Below are 17,626 nucleotides of genomic sequence, written 5' to 3' on the forward strand. Positions count from 1 at the left end.
TGTAGATTCCTGCTACAATGATTGGTTCCCCATCTAGATTCTCTTCAATCACCATGATTCTACTTTCTTCATCTTTAAATATGAATTTAGGGTCTAATTTGGGGTTAACATACATCATTACCCCTCTCTTTTTAGTTTTATCAGAAGAGATGAATTATTGTCCAACACCTTTATTTATTAATAATTTTCTATGCTATCTTTGTATATGTGTCTCCTGCGAGCAAATAATATCTAATTTCTGTTTTGTCAAGATATATGTTACATTATTCCTTTTCAATTTATTATTTAATCCATTTACATTCCATGTAAGAATTCTAAGATACATTTTCTATTATGTCTTGCTTTTCCCTCTGCTGCACTCCCCTTTTACTGCTTATTCTCCTCTTACTCTTCTCTCTTCTCATCATTTTCTTCTTCTCCCTGCTGAATTTCCAAAATTTCCCCAAAACGTTTTTTTATACCTCCTTACAAAGGCTTGAACTTTCATTGGTTCTGTGTATCTCTGTTTATTCATTGATGTGTATAGCAAATTCCCTCAGGGAATTCCCATCTGAAACTGATATTTTTCTTTTTAAGGGTCTCTGTCAAAAAAAATAATAATCCTCTCTCTTCTGGGTCAGACCACTCTTAACTGTTTGTTTGTTTGTTTGTTTGTTTGTTTGTTATTACTGTATGACTGGCAACCTGTCACCCATTCCCAGATGATGACATGCACTCAATCATTGATGAAATTGTACTAGAATGCAATGAAGGGTCAAATATCATGTTTTACTCTGTTTTGAGCTTCATGGGTTTCCTGGCCATTGCCAACTTAACTTTGGCTTTCCTAGCTAGGAAGTTGCCCAATTGTTGGTCTTTTGCAGTGTGTGGTTGTCTTTTGTCCTAACTTACTTGAGCACAAAAGGGAAACACATGGTGACTGTGGAGAACTTCTCCATCTTGGCCTCTAGTGGTGGCTTACTGTGCTGTTTCTTTCTCCCAAAATGCTTTGTCATTTTGCTGAGGTCAGAACTGAACAGCAGGGGACAACTAATACTAAGAAATAAAGAATAATAAAGTACCTCATCAAGTCAACCCACACAGATCTGTAATGAAAACCTATTGATTTCAATTGCATCAAAATAATTGTTGATTGACAGATACATTCCAATTTACAAATGATGTGTTTTGAGTTGCAACAAAATATTGAGATCTCAACAGACTGGGTGATGATAACCAATGTTATTCATACTCAGAGTACATCCACATAAATATAATCCATAACTCCCTTGATTTTAATGGGTGTGCTCTGAGTATGTCTTGGATTAGACATCACCCTTTCAGAATAATATGAGTGTAATTCATAATTATTAAGATTAAAGTCCTTCAGTTTTCTAAAATTTTCTAAATATCAATAGTGCACTAAAAAGAAGAAAAGAAGTGGCCTAGCATCTATCTCTCCCACTTAAGAAACGGCTTTGACTGAGATGTGATGAACATGTTTTTGTTAAATTATTACAGAGAATCTGTAACTCAAAGCAAGTGATTACTTATGTAATTACCAGATTATTCAAAATTACATCTTCTTCCCTTCCCTGGGGACCTCCTCTGCCCACATGCAAATGATAAAAATGAGACTGGAGTGTCTAATGAATAACTTTGAAATATACAGAGTTCGGTCTATAGACATATATGGAGTGATCAGTCTGGCTTTGAATCAGCTGAGTGAGTGACCATTCAAGTTAGGCTTTGCTCCTCAGGATCAATGGAATGGCAGTAACAGAAGAGGTGAACTTGTGCCTAAATGGCCAATCCCTTGCAAGATGGTAGTGTTTAGGTTGCTGGTGCTCTTACTGTTGGTGCAGGGGGTGTGCACGTTTCTCCATATTCCTCAATGTTCCATCAGAGAACCTATCCCTATTCTTCACAAATATTATCATTCAGGAGACCTCATCATTGCTGGCATTATTTCTCAGATCTACATATTTTCAGATACCCTATCCTTTGAAAAACACCCATCTCAGGAATTTTCAGATGACCATATGTAAGTAGCTGAATTTTTTGGGGGGGTGGGGGGGACCCAAAACATATGATGTTGTTGTTCAGTCATTCAGTCACTGCCTCCCGCAGTTTGGCCAAACTCATGCTAGTCGCTTCGAGAACACTGTCCAACCATCTCATCCTCTGTTGTGCCCTTCTCCTTGTGCCCTCCATCTTTCCCAACAGCAGGGTCTTTTCCAGGGAGTCTTCTCTTCTCATGAGGTGGCCAAAGTACTGGAGCCTCAACTTCAGGATCTGTCCTTCCAGTGAGCACTCAGGGCTGATTTCATTAATGATGGATATGTTTGATCTTTTTGCAGTCCATGGGACTCTCAAGAGTCTCCCCCAGCACCATAATTCAAAAAAACATATTATACCCTAAATAAATTTATAGCCAACCTAGGCTGCCTGTTGGACTTCACCTGGATTTAGCTCCAGTGGACTGAAAAATAATTGGATCCTCATTTCTTTACATCCACCGCATTTGATCTTACATTTATACAGGCAGGTATCTGATATCTAAACCTATCCTCTGGAGGTCATGTAAACTCAAGATGTCAATAAACAGTGTGCATTGGTACCTTGATTTAAGAACAGCTTAGTTTATGAACATCTTGGATTAAGAACACTGCAAACCCAGAAATAGGTGTTTTGGTTTGTGAACTTTGCCTGTTGTGTGATTTCCATTTGTAAATTGAGTCCCCCACTGCTATTAGAAAGCATGCCTTGGTTCAAGAACACTTTGGTTTAAGAACGGACTTCTGGAATGGATTAAGTTCATAAACCAATGTACCACTGTATTAGGCAAGATCATAAATGTATTCTCTCTCCATTTCACTTTGGGAGATTTGACAGAACTCCTGGAACTGATTTAAATTGTGGTATTGAAAACAAATCATTAAGTTTTAAGACTCTCCTTAAATTGGCATTGCTTACCCAATTTGGTAAAGAAAAGTAGAGGTATAATTCATCTTGAAAGATGTAGTGCATATCCTAGGACAGAGCAGCTAACCCATACGTTCAAGTTCAAGGGGGGGGGGAAATTAGCCCTCCCGCTTCGGTAAAGTCTAAGTAGTTGTTGCAGTGGGGGGGGGGAGAGAGAGAACATTAACTGCTGGTGATATTAATCATCTGAACAATAGAGAAGGAGCCATTTTTTTGCTTATTTCTCTCTCTCTCTCTCTCTCTCTCTCTCTCTCTGTGTGTGTGTGTGTGTGTTTTCATGCATATTTAGGGTGACCATATATACTACTGATTTACATACTGTTTCATGATCTAGCCTTCTTTTACACACCTGTGAAATGTGATATTACAAACTATTTTTGAATTGGATACTGAACTGAAAAGAAGTCAATGTTCTGATCTGAAGCAGATGAACTGTAATGTGGCACGTAACTCTCAATACAGGGTGCTGACTCACCTCTACCAGCACATCCTGGCCTTGGCATTTGCTGTAAAGGAGATCAATGAAACTCCCCAGATCTTGCCCAACGTCACCCTGGGCTTCCACATTTATAACAGCCATTTCAGTGCAAGATGGACCTATGAAGCCTCAATGGAGCTTCTCTCAAGAAGGGCCAAGGCCATCCCTAACTATAAATGTGATGCTGAGAGCACTCCAATAGCAGTCATTGGGGGACCTAACTCTAATGTCTGTCTTCACATGGCACCCATCCTGTCTACCTACAAGATACCACAAGTAAGATCTAAATACATTCACACCTGAATTTCACCAAATTCACGCTTTCAGAAGCAATACATGAAATGAAATGCAGCCATTCTCCAAAATTCACACTTCACTGAATTGTGCAAAGCATGTATCCAGTCAAACATTGTGTCAAAAATGCATAGATGAAGCCAAACTGTGCATAAAAATGCACGTTAGTAAAAAAATAACATTAAAATGCATTGTATTGGTGAAATTGCTTTGCAGAAATGTGCATATAAGGCAAAAGTAGTATACAAGATTTGTATTTTATGAGTAATTCGGTGGTGAATTTTCATGAGGTTTTAAAAAAATGCTAATGGATGTGGTTTTGTGGTGAATTAAACATAAGATTTAAAAATACAAAACTGAGATAAATATTGACAGATCTATCCATCGCTGACACGTGCATACGCAGAGAGAGAGAGAGCAGTAAAGAAGGCGTTGTGAGGATGGTGTGTCAGATTCAGCCAAAGCCCAAATCCTGAACTTAATTTGGCCAATTTGGGTGGAATGAGATGAGTTAGGTAGAGACAGTCCCAGATTCAGTCTGGCCCCCAGGAGTGCTCTCAGGCTGTCGGGGGCAGGGTCTTGGGTAGGAAGATTTGTCAACGCGTGGTTGTACCAAGCAGTGGACTAAAACAAGCAGTCAGATGCAACAGTAGAATCCCCTAGGCACAGCATCTGGTGAGTTGAGGATTCAGTCCTGCTAGTTGCAGGGGCCTGCTTCACCAGTGTGTTCTTTGCAGGGAATGCATACATACCTTTATGTGATATTGCCTCTCACTGATAGAAGCAATGGGCCTTCATTCACATGAATCCCCCTTATATAAACATTGAAGGAGCAAATTCAAGATGGATTGGATTTCTGTAGGTGTTAAAATATAATCACCACAATATGACAAGTCTCTCACTAAAAATTCACAAACAGAAAACAAATACACAGAAGCAAATGTTTTATATTGAAAATCACTTTCCCCCCCCCTTACTTCTTTTTTAAAATCCTTAGCTCATATATGGCTCTTCCCCAGTCATGAATCAACAATCTCAAGGAGTTTTCTTCCACCAGATGTTTCCAAATGGGGACCATCAATATAGAGGAATTATACAGTTACTGCTGCGTTTCCAGTGGACATGGATTGGAGTGGTTTTTCAAGATGGGGATAATACAGAAGGTTTTATAGAGAATGTACTTCCAATGTTTTCTCAGAGTGGCATCTGCTTTGACTTCATAGAAAAATTACCCACACAAACAACATCCAGTGGTATCACTGACATGATGGAGGAAGGCTTTCACAGTGTCAGTGTTATTATGGGAAGCACTACGAATGTTGTGGTTGTACATGGAGGAATTCAGACCATGATGGCATTGAAAATGGTGCCCCAGGTTATAAAATTTGAGTATATACCATTGAGGACCAAGGGAAGAGTCTGGTTGATGACAGCCCAGGTGGATATCACATCCTTTCCATTTCAAAGAAATTGGGACATAAGTTTCCTTCATGGTTCTCTGTCCCTTGCAGTTCATTCAGTGGATCTGTTAGCTTTCCAGAAGTTTTTTCAGATCAGGAACCCAACCACATCAAAAGAAGATGGTTTTATCAAGGACTTCTGGGAAGAGTCATTTGACTGTTCTTTCCCCAGTTCTGTGGCAGATAATATAGGTGGGCAAATTTGCACTGGGGAGGAGAAGATGGAGGCTCTTCCCATGTCTGTTTTTGAAATGAGAATGACTGCTCATAGCTACACCATCTACAATGCAGTCTATGCAGTGGCACATGCTTTGCACACCAGACATTCATCCCAATTCAAGCACAGGGGAATGGCAGAGGGAGTAAGATGGGGGCTTCCAAATCAACAACCGTGGCAGGTAATGTCCTGATCAGATGAAAGCTGAAGATACCTATGCATCTTTTGGTGAAAAAATGATGGGTGAGCTTTCTCAACCTTCCATGAGATTAACAAGAAAGTTAGTCTTGTAGAAAAACTTTACCATACCTCAAGCCTTTTATTTTCCCTCCACAGCAGAGATTAACAGAACTCCTTAGTTCCTAAAAGAATTCATTTCCATCCCTTCACAGTCAAGAAACAGGGAGTTTCAACAGGGAGTTTTGTGGAGGGAGTTTCAAAACATTGTGCTGATCTGGTATTTTGCCCAGTATGTTATTCAACTTTTCCTTGAGGAGGGTGGGAGAAGATGGTGGCATCGTTTATTTGATCTCAACTTTGGTTAGTTTTAAATTAATCTGTTCTTTGTAGTTTTAAGTTAATCTGTTCTTTGGTGGAGATATAATAATAATAATAATAATAATAATAATAATAATAATAATAATAATAATAATTATTTATTTTTACCCTGCCCATCTGGCTGGGCTTCCCCAGCCACCCTGGGCGGCTTCCAACAAATGTTAAAATACATTAAAATGTCACAGATTAAAAACTTCCCTAAACATGCCTGATGAGCATGCCTGACAAATTGGATCTGTGTGACGTCTGTTGTTGATGTTTCAGTGTTTTATTTAGCTATATCATTTAGGTCTGATTATGTATTGCACTTCACTCTAGGATTTCTATGTGTAGAGTGGGCTTGAAATATGTCTTTAAAAAACAAAATAAATAACCAAGTTGGGGCTAGGGTTTCAAAGATTTCTTTACAGTGTCTTACATTGCATAGAAAGCTGCTTTCTACCAAGTAGAGACCACTGGTCCATGTAGATCAGTATTGTCTACACTGGCAGCAACTCCCCAAGTATTTCATGGAGATACCAGGGATTGAACCTGGAACCTTCTGCATTTAAAGCATGAGTCATCAATGAGCCAAACAGCAACAGGGCTGCCACCAGTAGCATTGCCAGCCATGATATCTCTCCCCAATGAGTGCATCTCCCCAATAGGTGAATCCATACCACAGACTTAGCATTGCAGGGTAAAGGTAATAGAGGTCTCTTGACAGACAGACCTTAAGCTCTCTTGATAAGCCTACATTGTGCAAGGTTCTTTAGTGTAAGCCAAAACAGTGGAAGTTGAAGTAGTGGTGCAGTTGTGGCCAATGTTCCATGATGTAGGGTTTTATGTGACCTTTTGCTGTTTCTAACATTAGCTTGCACAAAGCTTTCATGGGATCATAATCCTGAACCTTGGATGTATTTTCACCATGTTGTATGATAACATAATTTGAACATTTACATAAATCTCCCTTCTTATTTTTATTATTTAGCTCCATCACATTCTCAGAAGTATTTCATTTAACAACAGTGCAGGAGAAATGGTGCGCTTTGACGAAGATGGCAAATTGATTGCTGGCTTTGACATTATAAACTGGCTCATGTTTCCAAATCAGTCCTTTCTTAGAGTCAAAATTGGGAAGATAGACTCTTTGGGTACCCAGGAAAAACTGTTCACCATTCATGAGGATGCCATTGTATGGCCCAACCAATTTAACCAGGTGGGTTCTCTGCACCTTTCAGGATTCATTCCATCACCTGTCCAATGATCAGGAAGGACATAGTTACTCAAATGGGTGTTTCTCAGTATTCTGTAAATATAGTGAGCCTTGTTCAATCTGAACATTCATGTGTCACTTAATGTTCCTTCTGCACTTACAAGGAATCATTCATTCAGAGCCGTAGCACCAACACTCTAGAACCCACTCCCGATTAATATTAGGCATGATCCTTCACAGTATTATTAATTTTTTCTAAAACCCCTTTTCATTTCTTAAGCATGTGGTGGAAGGCTAGGTAAGTACCAACATCTCTCCACATTGAATCCAATGTGTTCTGATTATATGCAATTTTAGCTTTACAAACTATCCCTGGAATTTAAACCCCTGATAAGCTGAGTGTTGGCTGTAGAAATTTGAATGAAACAGGTGACGACACCTGAATCAAATTCGAAACAAAAGTAAATGTCTACATACAATGGATATTTACTTTTGTTTTGATTTTGATTAAAATAATTATTTTAAGTGTTGGTGTTGCACAGTTGCTGTTATGTGGTGTTAACCATTTTGTGAATAAAGATAAGGAAAAGATCCCTCTTGGTACTTCTGCCACCCTCAGAAACCTGGGGGATGGCATTCTGGGAACTGATGTTCTCTGTGGCAGCTCCCAAAATATGTCCCCTTCCTCACAAAGGCATGTCAAACATCATCATTTTATAATTACTATTGATTAGTGAAGATGCATCTCTTTATCCTGACCTTTGACAATGAGAATTAAGACCACCTCTTTTGTTTGATGTACACCCCTTTGGTTTGTTTTAAAATGTGTTATAGATTTTAATGACTATTTATGATTTGATTTAATGATATATATATGACAGTATTTATGTGGCTCACTGGTTTGGTGTCCTTTGATCTCAAAAGTGTTATATAAATGAACCATACCATAATGTGAGCCAGGGACTCAAGTAATGGTGGAGGTTCTAAAAGTCCACTGCATTCACAATACTCTCTATGCATCCTAGGTCCCTCCTACCTACGGGACCACCTCTCCTGGTATGCCCCGCAGAGGACCTTAAGGTCCACAAATAACAACACTTTAGAGGTCCCGAGATACAAGGTGGTTCGAATGGTCTCAACTAGGGCCAGGGCCTTTTCAGTACTGGCCCCGACTTGGTGGAACGCTCTGTCACAAGAGACCAGGGCCCTGCGGGATTTGACATCTTTCCGCAGGACCTGCGAGATGGAGCTGTTCTGCCTGGCCTTTGGGTTAGACTCAGTCTGACCCTTATGTTTCCATCCCCATATGGTTTTGATTTATGGGCTACTGCTAAAATGAGGCTGCATTTTAAATTGTATTTTAACCCATATTTTAATTAACTGTTTTTTCTTTCTTTTACGTTTTATTGTAATTTTATTGGTGCTAGCCCTCCTGAGCCCGGTTCTGGCAGGGAAGGGCGGGGTATAAAATTATTATTATTATTATTATTATTATTATTATTATTATTATTATTATTATTATTTAAAACATTATATTCTGATATTAATGGACAGACCCGGCCCATTTCTATATGCAATGATCATTGCAGTTCAGGTTATAGTCGGACCAAGAAGGAAGGAAAACCATTTTGTTGCTATGATTGCTTTCCATGTCCAGAAGGAAAAATTTCCAACCTGAAAGGTAAGAAAGGTTTTTTAATGTTATATATAGATGTATGTATGCCACCTATTTCAAAGATGATTTTAACCCTCCCTAGGGTATATAAAGGTTCAAGAAGGTCACTCTGGGCTACTAATGAGTTGTGTTTTATTTAATCTGTATATGCTCTCAGCTCAGCTAAAGTCTTACCAAGCACCAAGTCCAGGCAAACAGAGTCCTTTCTATCATTAAAACAAACTTTCTGGTCTGTTTAAACCATGAGCCATCACTTTCTTGTCAAAATCTTTCCTCTATTCACCTTCATCATGCACAGAGATTCACCCTTAAAATAAGCTGAGTAACAGCTGCAGTTCAGAAAGGGTAGAACCACCAATTTTAGTCTCATACCCTCCAACACTTCTCTGATCAAAATAGGGATGTCCTATTCCATCATAGTATTAATAATAACTTTTACTATTTATACCCAATGAATGAATGAATGAATGAATGAAACTTTATTTGAATTAGCCATCATCCGTAGCAACAAAAGAGCATTGCAATATCCGCAAAACTAAGTTAGAAGTCGATTAAAATAAAACACAGTTTAGGGTCCTGAATCAGCAGTCAAACAGTGGATCTTATTCTGATTGCCCCAGCTAAAAGCCTTTGCTGTCGTCTGCTCCTCTTGATGTGCCAGGAGAAAAGATACTGTGGCAGTGGTTGGGTGACCCGGAATGGACAATAAAAGAGCAGTGATAATCTCGTTCCTCGGGTCTATGTAAAGAGTGCATGCCAGGAGGGCAAGCACCACTGATTTGGTGCTGCCATCTCGGCAGGGATATAAGCGTTTTTTCGGGTCTATCTAATCTCTGGGAATCATCCCTCAAGAATAGCCGAGGGCAATACATTCAGTATTGTGAGGGTAAAAGTGCCTCTATATTTTGGAATTGCTAGGTTGTACAAATAAGGTGCCAGAGAATCAAATAGGGAGGGTGGGAAATGATAATAACTTTAATATTTATACCCCATCCATCTGACTGGGTTGCCACTCTGCGCAACTTCCAATATATATATATAAAACATAATAAAACATTAGACATTTAAAAAGTTCCCTATATAGGGCTGCCTTCAGAAGGCTCATGTGTCGGATAACTCCATACCCTCCTATGAAAAAATGTAAGGAAAAGTGGGATGTTTGGGGATTAAATCAGAAACCGAGACAGCTTCTATAAAGTGGGGACATCCCTGGAAAATGAGGAAACTTGGAGGGTCTGTAGTCCGCTGAACTTAAATTGCATTCCACCAAAATATTGAAGTAGTTTATGAAGCGTGCAGCTATCTGCATTATTTCCACAAATATGACACTGAATCAGAGATGTGAAGGGGGGCAATGTAGCCTAGTATACATGGGCCAACAGACACTGGCCTTTTGGGAAGAAGGAACAGAGCAAAAGAGACAAGCAAAGACCACATCAGGGCCTGGTTCAGTTGGCTAAAGATAGGGCTAATTGAAGAAAGAAACATCTGGTTCCTGCTGCTGGTTCAAGAGGCTGTTTGTTTTGCTGCGTGATCTGCTGTGTTTTCTAAATGTTGTTGACTGCTTTGAAGACTCAACTAAAAAAGTGGGATATAAAACAAAAGGCTGTGGAAGCCTTTCCCCCTACCACCACTGAACTCTAAACACATTCAGTAAACATATTCTTTGTTTGTTTCTTTGTTTTTCAGACATGGATGACTGTTTTCAATGTCCAGAAGATCAGTACCCAAACATTGGCCAGGATATATGTCTTCCAAAAGATATTAGCTTCCTGTCTTACGATGAGCCTCTGGGGATCAGTTTAGTCACATTTGCTCTTTTATTGACTTTCATTACAGTTTTGGTGCTTAGGATCTTCATCAAGCACAAAGAAACTCCCATCGTCAAAGCCAACAATCGGACCCTCACCTATGTTCTCCTCCTATCCCTCATTCTCTCCTTCCTTTGTCCTTTGCTATTCATTGGCCAGCCCACAAAAATTACCTGCCTCCTTCGACAAACTGCTTTTGGAGTCATCTTCTCAGCAGCCGTGTCTTGCATCTTAGCAAAAACAACTATAGTGGTTCTAGCTTTCATGGCTACCAAGCCAGGATCCAGAATGAGGAGATGGATGGGGGGAAATCTGGCCATCTCCATTGTTCTTTTCAGCTTCCTCATTCAAATGATGATTTGCAGTGCCTGGCTGATAGTTGCTCCCCCACTCCCTGATATAGACAAGCACTCGGTGCCTAAAGAAATTGTACTGGAATGTAACGAAGGATCAGTCACCATGTTCTACTGTGTCCTAGGCTTCATGGGAATGCAGGCCATGGTCAGTTTCACTGTGGCTTTCCTAGCTAGGAAGTTACCAGACAGTTTCAATGAAGCCAAGTTTATCACCTTCAGCATGTTGGTCTTTTGTAGTGTGTGGTTGTCCTTTGTTCCAACCTACTTAAGTACCAAGGGAAAGTACACGGTGGCTGTGGAGATCTTTTCTATTTTGGCCTCTAGTTTTGGGTTACTGGGATGCATCTTCTTCCCCAAATGTTATATCATTTTGGTGAGGCCAGAGTTAAATAGCAGGGGACAGCTTATAATAAGAAAGAATTAAAGCATGAACAAGTCTATTTGACAAAACTGTTCCCCAAAGGCAATACAGCAGCCCATGTAGCTGTTATCCCTGGACTTTACACTGACAAAGTACACTGATACCAACAAGGAATACAGACAACTATGTGGGCACGAACCATGGCAGAGCCACCCTTCCAAGTTCATTCTTCTCTGAATTTGATGTTCTTTCCCCCTCATACTAAAGTTTAAAAAGGAACACTTCTGTATAAATGTTTTAAATTTTGAATTAAAAGCTAAAGGTTGCATTTCAGACTACTAAAGATATTGTTGTAAAATTCACCATATTTTACAAGTGATTTAAAAAACAACAACCATGGAAGCTTAGTCCCAAGTAACTACAATGCGTAGGATTGCAGTCATGCCACATGGCTGGTGTTAATCCAGGTCTGCTCAGCCAAATTCCAAGATCCTGACTACACCATACTACATTTTGGGATCTCCATTGGTTACAAGGTCTTGAATTATGAACTTCTAACTTCTAACTTCACCAATACACCACTGGTCCCTTATTATCTAATGAAAGGAAATTTAAAAATAACAGTCCTGAATATGTGACAAAACACATTTCCTTCAGCAATTCCACAGGGAATCCCTAGCACTGAATACCTACATTCCTCCTTGGTTATTAACAGGGCTATAATTAAATCTGCTGCTCCTCAAAAATCCCTCTGGATTTTCATTGGCAACTGGCAACATAACACAAAGGATACTGCAACTTAACCAGAATTACTTAAATAGTGTCTGGGATACACCCATATTGCAGATTCTCAGGAAACTTAACTACCATTCAAATGAGACAAGTTTTATCTTAGAGAAGCTGTATATACTATTTCCAGAAAAATCATAGTTTCTGCATAGAACAAAGAGTTGCCCTTGCATTAAGGATGGTGGTTTTAGTGGTCTTGCTGATGAAACTGATTTCTTACAATGTATGTGAAGCTCACATAGCAAAATGCAGACTCCAAGATCCACACCGTCCACTTCACACTTATCATCAGCCAGGAGAGTTCCTCATTGGTGGAATTGTTTTCCATGGTTCCTTCATCTCCTCTCCAGCAACATTCACCGAGGAACCCCCACCAGTGCTGCCTGAAGAGCTTGTGTAAGAACTAAGCCACTCATTCATTTCAGCAGGGGAATGATCAAGCCAAGAGTTGCAGCCTCAGCATAATGACTGAGGCTACAAACTTCTACCCATTTACCTAGGGATAACCACTTTTGATTTCAGTGGGACATATGCTGATGTAAAAATCCATAGGAATCTCTTCTGAATTAAGAGAAAATTCTAGAAGCTCCTATTTCTCGATAGGGAAATGAATATAAATGTATTGGGATGTATATATATTTATGTGTCTGAGATAGCCCTTTTGAACAGCCGATTTTGATAGACTTCTGAACAGGAGTGTTAGTGAGAAAGAATTTTTTTTAAAAAAACTTTACATAAGTTGAATGCTCATATTGTTTCATTTCCTGATCTTAGGCTGAAGTTTGTTTCAAAATGACGGCAAATAATATGTAGTATAGAATTCTGTGACAGAATGAAGAACTGGGAATTTCAATAGGGACAAATGTCAGTTTCTGTACTTAGGCAGGAAATACCAGCTGCACAGATCTAAGATAGGGAACACCTGGCTTGCCAGTAGCACATGTGAAAAGGATCAAGGAGTCTACATCAACAGAAGCAAAGTACCCAATAAAAAAACCAAAAAAAAAGAAGAGATCTCTTCTGTGCTGCGCAGAACACACCTGGTGAATTGTGTTCAGTAGTGTTCAGCAGAATTTAAGAAGGATACTGACAAGCTACAACATGTGCAGAAGACGTTGACACATATGATCAAGGGTCTGGAAACCAAACCTTATGTGGAAAAGTTAAGGGTTTGGGGTATGTTTACCTATTAAAATGGAAGACTGAGGGGATGTAGGATAGCCATTTTCAAATATCTCAAGGGCTGTCACCAGGAAGATGGAGCAAGCTTGTTTTCTCTTGCTCCAGAGGTTAGGACCTGAACCAATGGATTCAAGTTGAAAGAAAGTAGATTCTGTCTAAACATCAGGAAGAACTTACTGGGTATAAGAACTGTTCAGCAATGGAATGGACTGAGAGTTAACTTCACTGAACTCGATATGATTAACTATTGTTAATCATATCTGTTCCTTCTGATACTGTTTGCAACTCTCATCCTAGGGTGGTGCCTAAGCTTTACCAGCACATCATGGCCTTGGCATTTGCAGTGAAGGAGATCAACAAAGACCCTCACATCCTACCCAATATCACTTTGGGTTTTCACTTATATGACAGCTATATCAGTGCAAGGAGCACATATCTTGCCACACTGCTGCTTTTATCCATGGTGAAGAAATTAGTTCCTAACTATATATGTGATGTTGAAAATAATCTGGCCGGGGTCATTGGGGGACTTGATTCTGAAATCTCCTTTTATGTGGCCACTGTTTTGGATATCTATAAGATTCCACAGGTAAGACACCCATGTACAATACCTCTCTTAGCTTGCATAGAGAATGAGGCTGAATTCACAGCACCAGTTCAGAGCAAGGATGAAATTGGGGGCAGAACCATGTACAGCACTCTCACCAGCCATTTTTGGATATGCTGCATTTACTGCTAAATGAGAATGTTATCTGAATTGAGTTGCATTGGAAGTGGGGGAATTGCTTACAGGAGAAAAAATTCACAGGTATGTCCAAGTACAATAATTATTCCTCTTCATGACACCACACCCAATATTTGGATGTTTAGGCGAAAAGGCTGTCAAATTAAACACAATCTGGAGTTATGGCAAATTACAGATACAGTACAGTTCTGCAGGAGAACAGCAATAGTATTGAGCAGCTGGTTCCGAAGTGAAATAAATGTTCATAGATGAAATCTTGAAAAAGAAAAGACAGAAATGGCAGTTCTGCTGTTTGCTGGGGTATGTGCTTTGTGAAGACAAAAAAAGCTCCAGAGAAGAAATGTGTATCTGACCCAAGTTGCAATTCTGATGTGGCTGCAGTAAATAATGTCTAACGCAATGTGAGGCAATCCTCTGTTTAGGACATGGTGTGTCTCTCCAATCAGTCTACCCTGACCAAATGGGAAAGTACACCAAAGGGTTTTGTTTGTGTTTTTAAAAATATAATAGGGAAAATGCACCTCTCAGAACAAATGTTTAACAAGCAGGAATGGGAGATGATCCCAATTTCCAGACCATCTGCATGTGTGTCATCTGTGTAAATGAAACAGGGCATGCAATGCCTGGTGGATGGCAAATTGGGTGGATGGCAAATTCGGGCATATCTGACCAACAGGATTCACCACATAATGTATATGAATAGTTTGATAGAACTCTGCAAATATTACTTTGTCTCTTCTCTTCCTCCATTCCCTATTTAGCTCATTTATGGCTCTGCTCCTGTGATGAATGATAAAAGCCCAGGGCTTCCCTTCTACCAGATGGCAGCCCCAGAAGCCCTTCAGTATGAGGGAATTCTCTCTTTGCTTTTGCATTTCAGGTGGACATGGATTGGAGTCGTTGCAACAGACAATGACAATGGAGAAAGATTTGTGCAAACCATTTCCCCAATGTTTACCAAGAGTGGTGTCTGCTTTGCATTCCTAGAAAGAATCCCCAATTTTAGTTTTATTTCAGAAATTACTGGCATGTTAAATCAGGGGTCAATGATAAACCAGAAAATTTTTAGCAGCAAAGCTAACGTAGTGGTTGCCTCTGGAGAATCTTACTCCATGGGAACTTTTAGATTGCTTTCATACTTTTCAGATCATGATGACATGACAAAGAATGTAGAAAGTAAAGTATGGATAATAACAGCCCAGGTTGAGTTTGCTTCATTTGTCTTTCAAAGGAATTGGGATTCAGGAATATTCAATGGTGCTATATCCTTTGAAATTCACTTCAGAAACCCACCAGGATTTCATCAGTATGTAGTGCACAGAAACCCTTCCGGCACAGATGGGGACGGTTTTATCAGGGACTTCTGGCAACAAGCCTTTGAATGTGTATTCCCAGATATCACTGCAGACAAGGTGGAGGGGAATATTTGCACTGGAGAAGAGAAGCTGGGGGACCTCCCTGGATCACTTTTTGAAATGAGCATGACAGGCCACAGTTACAGCATCCACAGTGCTGTCTATGCCATGGCCCATGCTTTACATGCCATGTCTACATCCAGATTCAGACAAAGAGGAATGGCATACGGAGTGAGAGGGAAGAATCCAATTCAACCATTTTGGCAGGTAAAGGCTGAACATCCTCAACTGGGGAAGTCCTGTTATCTCCTGACATTCTATGGGTTCCCAAAATCCTATCAGGTTGCTCTTTCCTCTCAGAGTCCAAACTTTTGGGAAGGTGTATTAGGAAGAAGAAACCAGAACTGAATTTATAATTCTGCTAACAGAGTAGGAGGTATCACAGATATGGTGGTATCCTAGATAATTCCCCACACATTGGGCTGCTGGCAAACAGCAGCAGACCATATAAAAAGGGACATGATGGTTGTGTCTTTCTTTGAGTAGGTACTGCCCTGTGCTTCAGGAGAAAGTATTTGTAAGATGAGATGCCGCTGCATTCATATATAGCAGGCTCAACATTTTTGACCTGATGCCCAAAAAACGGTTCTTCCTCCTCCCTAAAAAAGCTCAACAACTACGACCTGAACCCCCCAAAACTGCCAGTTTTCAACTCTGTGAGTAGATCACAGTCTCTTAGGAGCTGGCCACCCCTGATATATAGGAAGCAGTGGTAATGGTTGGGAGATATGATCAGCATTCCCTCTACACCATATCAACCAAATCCTTCCTTAGAACTGGTGGTTGCGCACCACTGCCGTGTCTTCTGAGATTTTCTGGGAGACGAGGGAGGGGGAGAAACCTCTCTATTCATACATATTTAACTTGTGGGCATTCAGAGGGAGAAGGGTTGTAAGAAAGACTGAGAGAGATACATGTGTCTGAAAGAAAATGGGTTGGCTCTCTCCATGCTTAGATCTGAATCCACTGACAATTGACTGAATCACCCCCACTATTTGTTGTAGGCTCTTCTCATTGGGGAAAAAATGCTCCTCCCTGCATTCGACTGCAGTCTTTTTGAAACACCTGTCCTTTCTGTTTTCAATCTAGCTCCATCACTTTCTGAGAAGCATCTCATTTAACAATGCAGCAGGAGGTGTGGTCTTCATCAACCAGAATGGAGAGGCTGCATCTATCTTGGATATTATCAATTGGATTATATTCACCAACCAAAGTTTGCACAGAGTGAAGGTTGGGAGGATAGATCCACAGGCTCCACCAGACCAATCATTACTCCTTAATAAAGATGCCATCACATGGCACAGTTGGTTTAACCAGGTAGGGTTGCATTGCTTTCTAATTCAAAAGAGATTCAGTATTGAATAAGCAATCATTATCCACCTGCAGGTCTACTCACTATCTTTTGAGTCGTAAATTGATGAGTGGTGTATGACCAAAGCATCGAGGTACCAGATTAAGGGCCAAAGGTTTACTGCTAGAAACCACACATGGATTCAAGGCAAATGTTTTATTAAGGAGGCTGCAAAACAGAAAAACCCTTTTATTGCAAAATACAGTTAAGCAAGGCTAACAGTATAAATATTGCTTCAGGGAATCCTACTTCAGACGAACATAACAGAAGCTAGGTTGTCTCACCCTCATTCCAACCATTTACAGACCCCACTGCAAGCTGCATCCATGCAAATGTGATTTTGCATCACACAATCCTTCATCGGAATGTCGGCCATTAGGTCCAGGTCAAATATCAGTTTTTCTATGAAAATGCCTGGAGAGAGGATGGCATGTTTTCTTTCAGCCAAATATAGCCTCTGGGTACATTTCCCCAGCACAAGAGGGTATGCATGCTCACAGAGAGCAGGTGTGAAGAGCAAGAGACAGAGCATTAGGAATACATGCACCACTTTTTAAATAGAAGGATCTCAAAATACATTTCAAAGTTATATTATTTCCTTATCATGCTGAGAATTGTATTACAGCATTCCAATAATTCTCATAGGCATTGCATAGCTTCAATCCAGTTCATGTATTTGTCCAGAATATTTTTAATGGAATTCAAAAAGATTGAATTCAACAACAACAACAGCAGCAGCAGCAGCAGCAGCAACAACAACAACAACAACCCCTAT

At 40.0% G+C, this 17,626-nt stretch overlaps 1 protein-coding gene across 1 annotated transcript; it reads left to right on the forward strand.

Annotated features, from left to right (window-relative positions):
* Window positions 1-1,802: 1,802 nt before the first annotated feature.
* LOC117058994 (vomeronasal type-2 receptor 26-like) lies at window positions 1,803-11,504 on the forward strand. Its single transcript, XM_033170433.1, has 6 exons — window positions 1,803-2,023; window positions 3,541-3,718; window positions 4,734-5,594; window positions 6,942-7,169; window positions 8,721-8,847; window positions 10,531-11,504. The coding sequence occupies exons 1-6, from the start codon at window positions 1,803-1,805 to the stop codon at window positions 11,430-11,432; spliced, it is 2,517 nt and encodes an 838-aa protein (XP_033026324.1). The 3' UTR covers window positions 11,433-11,504.
* Window positions 11,505-17,626: the final 6,122 nt, after the last annotated feature.

The sequence above is a fragment of the Lacerta agilis genome, chromosome 14, assembly GCF_009819535.1.
Source record: "Lacerta agilis isolate rLacAgi1 chromosome 14, rLacAgi1.pri, whole genome shotgun sequence".
Classification (NCBI taxonomy): Eukaryota; Metazoa; Chordata; class Lepidosauria; order Squamata; family Lacertidae; genus Lacerta; species Lacerta agilis.